This window comes from Danio rerio, chromosome 22, assembly GCF_052040795.2.
Source record: "Danio rerio strain M-AB ecotype USA chromosome 22, GRCz13ab, whole genome shotgun sequence".
NCBI classification, from domain to species: domain Eukaryota; kingdom Metazoa; phylum Chordata; class Actinopteri; order Cypriniformes; family Danionidae; genus Danio; species Danio rerio.
This window is the reverse complement of record NC_141042.1, coordinates 12,820,001-12,827,500: the sequence shown is the minus strand read 5'-3', so window position 1 is coordinate 12,827,500 and position 7,500 is coordinate 12,820,001. Positions and strand designations below refer to the sequence as shown.

The 7,500-nt window shown below is 34.3% G+C and overlaps 1 protein-coding gene across 1 annotated transcript in view; it reads left to right on the top strand.

Annotated features, from left to right (window-relative positions):
* The window catches only part of zranb3 (zinc finger, RAN-binding domain containing 3), a 124,122-nt gene that overhangs the window by 43,585 nt on the left and 73,037 nt on the right, over positions 1-7,500 (top strand). The window contains exons 6-7 of the mRNA XM_087304025.1: positions 2,958-3,043; positions 7,232-7,403. Coding sequence (XP_087160151.1) covers positions 2,958-3,043; positions 7,232-7,403 — 258 coding nt within the window. The remainder of the gene's footprint in view (positions 1-2,957; positions 3,044-7,231; positions 7,404-7,500) is intronic.

Sequence of the window (7,500 nt, the reverse complement as noted above, 5' to 3'; positions counted from 1 at the left end):
AGGTAACAAGACAGTAGCTAATAGTGTGAATTATTACATAAACTAAAGTGTTACCAAAAAATTGTGTGCAAAACACTCACTTATTTTCCGAATATTATAATCTGTAAGTTGTTTTGTCTATGTAATGATCTTTTACTACTGTAAGTCTACTAATTATTGTTTCCCTCAATGTCTATTGTCTTACTGTTTTCTTCCTGACGATTAAGAGTTCTTGAGCTCTGGAAAGGTGCTATATACACACAATTTATTTTTATTAATGTTATTATTACTACTACTACTATTACTACTACTACTACTACTACTATTACTACTACTATTACTACTACTATTACTACTACTACTACTACTATTACTATTACTATTACTACGACTACTACTCCTACTACTATTACTACTACTACTACTACTACTACTAGTACTACTATTACTACTACTACTACTACTACTACTACTACTCCTACTACTACTCCTACTACTAATGATAATAATAATACTAATAATAATAATTGTCACAACATTAACTTCACGGTAATTAGTGCAGTTAAGATTGATCCGTCAGATTTCGATCCGTCAGATTTATGAACGAGAATACTCTACCTGCTTTATAGGAGCCAAATTATGAATTTTAATATTATGTTGGACTACTGAAGTTTGTGTCGGAGTGTCGTGAAATAAATCTGGATATTTTCCTATCAAATTTCTGATGTCTTTCTTTTGAGATTTCGACAAATGTGTCAAATACGCAGACCAATTTTCAAGAATCTTAGAATATTGTAGTGAATTTTGAGTATTGCACAGTACCATCCTAATTCGATTCTACAGATCTGGCAACGTAATTGATTTCGTAGTTTTCTCAAACGTACTTTCGCGAACAAAATATGCTTTAAGCATATTTATGTGACAAAGATGGGTATTTCTTCTTTAATCGGGTGTGCGAAAAACACAGTATCGCTTATTGTGCGACCAATTACATGAGGTCAAGAGAATCGTGGAGTGCGGAACCAGTTACAGTTACCAGTATATCTTTAAAAATAATAATAATACTCTCAAAACAATCTGAAAAGATATTCACTCTGTTTATAATGGTTTTGTTATTATTCGCAAACACATTGTGTAAAACAATGTGTTTGTGAACAGTTTGCACAAATTCGTGAAATATTTGCAAACAATTTATAGGAATGCGTTGTTCACACCTATTTTTCCATTTGAGTTCCGTTCAGTTTGTAATAGTTTGCAGTGTTCATTAAAACGTAATTATTGTTATTATTAATACGTAATTATGTGAAATTCTTTACAACTTTGGACAAAATGTTTGTAAAACGAAAAATACTGTTGAACTGAGTGAATTTCTTTATAAAGCATTGTAACAAACTTACAAACTAAACAAACTTAAAAATTTCTTTGCAAACATCACGTCGTAAGCAGAGTGAATTTCTCTTCAAATGCTTGAAAAAAACTATTCTTACAAATAGAGTGAATATTTTACATGATTTACGCAAAACCATTCTTATAAGCAGAAAAAATTTTTGCAAACTTCGCAAAAGTATTCTTACGAACTATGGCTGCAATATGCGATGTCTGAGTATTACGATATCGAAATCTTAATATATAATATTTCAATAGAAAAATACTAATGCTAACTGCTAATTAATTTTAATTCAGACTAGAAAAAAAACTTTCAAGCTGCAAACATTTAGTCTTTAAAACAGTATAGTGAACACCTCAGCAGATATTTTGTTGTCATTTTCCTCTCTTATTTCGACTCCGCCCATTGGTGTTTATTTTCAGCTCTGGGTTCATCTTTAAGCTGCTCCAGCCAAAAGCAGAACAGCATCTATTGGGGGAGGTGGGGATAAAGATAGTACTGGCCCATCTGACTTGTCAAAATTAGATAAACAACCAAAGTATTAAATAAATGTAATTCATCACACGCCTACGATAAGTATATCGCATATACTTGTATTGCGATAACTATACTTTCGCAATTTATTGCACAGCCAAATTACGAACTTAGCAACTTTTACTGCAAACTGTTCACAAAAACATTTTTACAAACATGAAATTTATTTGCATATTCTTAAAAACTAAAACTACGAACAATTACTCACAACTACGAACAATACAAATATTTAAATTACTATTTTAATAACTTCTTTTAAGCAAATCTGTGCTATTGTTCATTAAGGGGAAAATAAACTTGAGCCGAGCGCAACAGTTCACACACTATCTTGTGTCTTATGAATAGAGCACACTAAACAGACCGTGCAGTACATCCACTCTTTAAAACATCAGTTTTAGTTGCGTTATATTAAATATCGTGTTTACCAGCTTTTATTGCTGTATCACCAGTTACTGATGGTCAGTTAATTGACCAATACATTATGCAGGACATAATTAAGGCTTCATCGTTCAGTATACTTTCCTGGAACATGAAGAGAGCTGCCATTTTGCTTCTAAGAAACACATTCACCACATTATCCCGCAAACTAAATCTACGTCAATGTGTACATAAAGACCTCTCAAGCTGGACCCTGGTGTGTAATAACGAGTCTCAACCTCCACTGCTTCTCTAATTCCTCTGAAACGTCTTGCCGGACTTATGAAAGACACCCTGTTTTCTTAATTCATCAAGATAATCGCTGTTTAGTTTATACTAATATGCACTGTGAGACTTTCTCTTAGAGGAAGCGCATTTGCATTTTATGAACTTAATACCTGATTTAATCAGCTTTAATCAGCAGAGTATTCGTCGGCGCCGGCTATAAACAGAATTCTGCTGACTAGTTTTCAATAAACTCCTGATTGCGCAGGTCTGAGGTCAGAACTTTAACAGTGTCCCCTCTTTTTAATGCTATTTGTTCCCATTTGGATGTTGCTGCTGTAAAGTTTGTTGTGCGTGTGTGTGTGTGTGATTTGTGGGGTGTCGCATTGATTTGACATCTTGCTCTTTCTTTCAGCTTTTCATGCAAATCGATGCTTTGTATCCGCGGAGGTTTGGAACCTGGAGTGACTACGCCAACAAATACTGCAACGCACATTATAGGTGAAAACCTTTCTTTTTACTGCACAATACAGCATTCAATTGACAGCTTAAAGGTCTCGTGAAGTGCTTTGAAATGTGCATTTTTATTCGATGTTTGACGTAATCTCAACCAAAACATGCAGAGGGTGGGACATAATGTAGCTCCTCCCCTTTTAAACAAAAAACAGCCAACAGCGTTTTGTTTTATCATCGCTCTGCCATTGAGAAGTGTCTTGAAGGGGGCGGGGCATTTCTAGAAAGCAATTGATTGGTCGAAAGATTTGATGAGAAACTGAAGTATGAGGTGACGTGAATAAAATCCTTGATCCATTTTGGTGGAAGTGACAAACTAAAAGCTTTACATGTTTATATCAGTTTTATATCTTCTAAAGACAATTTTTGTCTCTCGCTTATAAACATCCTAAAAACTAATATGGATACTAACATCTAAAAGACGTTATTTAAATTTCATGGGACCTTTAGTAGACCAACTACTAACGCAAGCCAATGAAGTAGTACAGAGGAAAATGTTCGCCTCACGCTTGTCTGTGTCTGGACCAAAAAGCAGTGTTTAGTACAAGTATTACAGTGTTATTCTACATGAAGGGATTCGCTCGTGCAGTTATGTCTGATAAATGTAATAATCCATATTGTTAACTAATAGCAAAATTACAGCCGGCTTCTTTTTATTCCTTCTGGACTTGAATCGTTTGCTTGGTTTTGTCACTTCAGTTTTAAGTTCTCGCTCTCTGATTTGTTGCTGAATAACCAATCAGAGCACTCTCTTTCACTGATGGCCAATGCAGATTCTACATGTTGATTCAGGCCAAATTGATTCAACGTTAAGGTGACAATGTGCAAAGTGTGAAACACACTAAACCAAATAGCCTGACAGATGCACATCATCACCATTTTAAAACCCCTACATATATTAATCTTAATATATTATAAGATTTATGACTAGTCATTTTGGGCTTAATTTACATTAAGGAACCTTTACTGATATTGAAAAATATCTTTGTTAATTCTTCTTACAAGCAGGACAAATTTGTGCAAATTGTTTTCCAGACAAACAAACTTTTACAAACCAGGATTTTTTGCAAAATTTTTGTAAACTTGTTGAGCTAAGGTAATTTTGCTTCTAAAACCTTCTTGCTAGTGAACCAAAGTTCTTTGCAATTATTTGCAAGCACTTCTACAAGTAGAAAAACAATATGACATTCCAAATCTGTGAACATTTTTTTATAAAAATGTTTTTGATCTGAGCTGAAAAATGTATGACAATTCTGTTCTTAAAACCATTTTGCAGACCGTTCTCTGAACCATTGTTACAAACGATTCACAAAACCTCTCTAGCAAGTAGCGTGAATTAGTACAAATTATTTATAAAATGATTTGCATATTGCATAAACCTATTATGAGCATAATGAATGTCTATCATACCATTGCGATACCATTCCTATACAAGAGAGTCAAAACTAATTTTTTTTTAAGATTTACTTGTTAGGGTTTTTCTTTTATTATGATAGGACAATATGTAGACAAGAAGTAAAGTTGAGCTGGGGAGGTTGGTATCAGAAAATTATGCAAGCTGGGACTCAAACTCAAGACACCTAAAACACTATGAAGCTATTTGAAGAGAGCGAATATCTTAAATCATAAAGAAATCACAGGCCCGGTGTTATAATGGATATAAATTATGATAGTACAATAATTTTAGTTTAAAGTTTTTAGTCTGGTTTTAGTTTTTCTAATCACAATGAAATACAGTGTTAGTTCCCAATACGTTAAAAGCTATTAAAAAAATAATAATAATAAATTGTACATAACTGTGTATAGAAAAAGAAAAATCCCTTTGTATGAGGAACTACTTTCTTTCACCATTCATTTACATCTGCAGCTGACGTCAGAACAGCAGAAACTGTTACTAATTCACCAACGTCTCTTTAGAGCTAGTATTTGAATGATTCTTTAGCGTAATGTCTAAAGTGATGACTAAACAGGTGATTTTGCTCACATTTTAAGATTATAAGGCTGAACAGCATGAAATGCCATAAGTCTACAGAGATATCTTCTTTCAGTGTTACAGTCTACAGTATTTCTCTGTTGCAATCAGGATATCACAATAATTAACCCCAAAAAAAGAATTGCAATCAATATCAGACTGCTGTTGTGTTTGCAATAAGGAAAAAGCTAAACACATGCGGACATTGCTTCTTTCTTTCTTTCTGCCAACACAACACACATTCCTGATATGTGAGCAAAGACCGGGGGGAAGTGGTGTTCGGGGGTGAGGTATTAGACACTGTTGAGAACCGGGATAGGATGAAGCAGGTTTTGGGTGGCCGCTTTGATTGGGTACTGTACCAAAGTTGGCAACCCGGGGGTGTTTACAGATTATGCCAAAGAGGCTGTGGGTGAAATTATGGAAGTTTTCCGGAAGAAATAAAAAACGGGATGATTGCGGGAGATTGGTCTGAAATACGGGATACTCCCATGAAAAACGGGAGTGTTGGCAGGTATGCTTACCAGTTTAATAATGATGTGATCTGCTGTAGTTAGAAATTAGACTTTTAAAATCTTCCATCTTGTGGATAGAAAACGTTAACTGTCTTTGGTTTACTACACTATGGCAGGCTAATGGCCGCCGACGAGTTCTCTCAGAAATTGTAAATATTTTAAAATAGGCCCTATTCTTACATATAAACTGCATAGTTGCTATCTTAACAACTACATTCTTGACTAAAAAAAGCCTCAAAAGTTAATTTTGTTGTCTAACAGCAGTAATATTTGTCAAACTGTAGCGTCTCTCTGCTTGTTGCTGGCTGTATGTGGGCGGAGTAATACACAAAGGTGAAGGGTGAAGAGGCCTTTGTGTGATGTTACTGGCAAAATATCACACAGCTATCAGTCAATCAGATTCAAGAACCAGACAGAACGGTGTGTGTGTGTGTGTGTGTGTGTGTGTGTGTGTGTGTGTGTGTGTGTGTGTGTGTGTGTGTGTGTGTGTGTGTGTGTGTGTGTGTGTGTGTGTGTGTGTGTGTGTGTGTGTGTGTGTGTGTGTGTGTGTGTGTATATATATATATTATTTATATATATATATATATATATATATATATATATATATATATATATATTATTTATTTATTTATTTATGAATTGATTTATTGATTTGTGTGTATATATATATATATATATATAATTTATTATTATTATTTTTTTTATTTAAAAATGACAGAATTTTTCAGCAAGTTATTCATAAAGCCATTATACGAGCTGTACAAAGTTTTTATATATTGTTCGCAAAGCTATTAGTTTTACGAAATTACGTTTTTATGAAGTTTGTATGAAGCATAAAACCATTATTATGAGTGATTTTAATTTTATCATATTATTAAGTGATTTTTATTTGCAAAAATATTATATTATTAAGTGTTTTTATTTGTAAACGAGGACAAAATTATTGACACAGGTTGTTTCAAAGCTTTCTTAGGAGCAAAGCGAATTCATTTGCATTTGTTTAGTAAACTGATTTTTGCAAGCAGAGAGCAGAGATTTATTTTTTTTTTTTTAATAAAAGCAGAACAAACATGTGCAAAATGTTTCCTACGAGCTGAATAAATTAAGACGAATTCAGGAATTTCTCTGCACGCAGATCATTTGTGCAAACCATTCTTCTAAATGATCGTGTTGCATTCTGGGATTGTTTTCTCTGTTAAGTTTACATTTTACACCAGTAACGACACACACCTCCGGTTTCTTGAAATGCTATCTATCTAGACAGCTGAGTGGGTTTTGCTGCAGTGCTAATTTGTTTACGCGTATGTGTGTGTGTGTCTGTGTAACAGCAACATGAATGTGAAGCTCAGATATGAGTTGTGTCATGAAGGAGAGTGTTCACAACACATCTGAGAGGAGTTTTGTTCCTCTGTTCCTCTTCCTATCAAACCTACAGCGCAGAAATGAAATGACAGCGATTCACACAAGGGTCTCCGAGTACAAATTAATCTAGCGAGGAAAAAAAAACACATGCGCGCACACACACAAATTCCTGTCAATCATTCATATATGCGGCAGTACATGTAAAATATTCATAATTAAGTCTCTCACACACACGTTTGGGACAGAGATGGTGTCGTTATGGTGAGGATTATGATGAAATGAGATGGATGTGAATTATGTGTGTGTGTGTATGTTTTGTTTGCGCAGGTATTTCGGGGCCAGACGGCAGTGGGATTGTCGCGGCGCGTCTCATTTGGATGAGTTACACAAGCGTCTGAGTGAGATCATGATTCGCAGACTGAAAAATCAGGTGCTCACTCAACTGCCACCCAAAATACGCCAGCGAATTCCCTTCGACCTGCCCAAAGATGCAGCAAAGGTAAACCGTGACGCCACACATTCACAGTTGAGCATATTATTATTATTATTATTATTATTATTATTATTATTATTATTTTCAATTACGTTTATTTCTA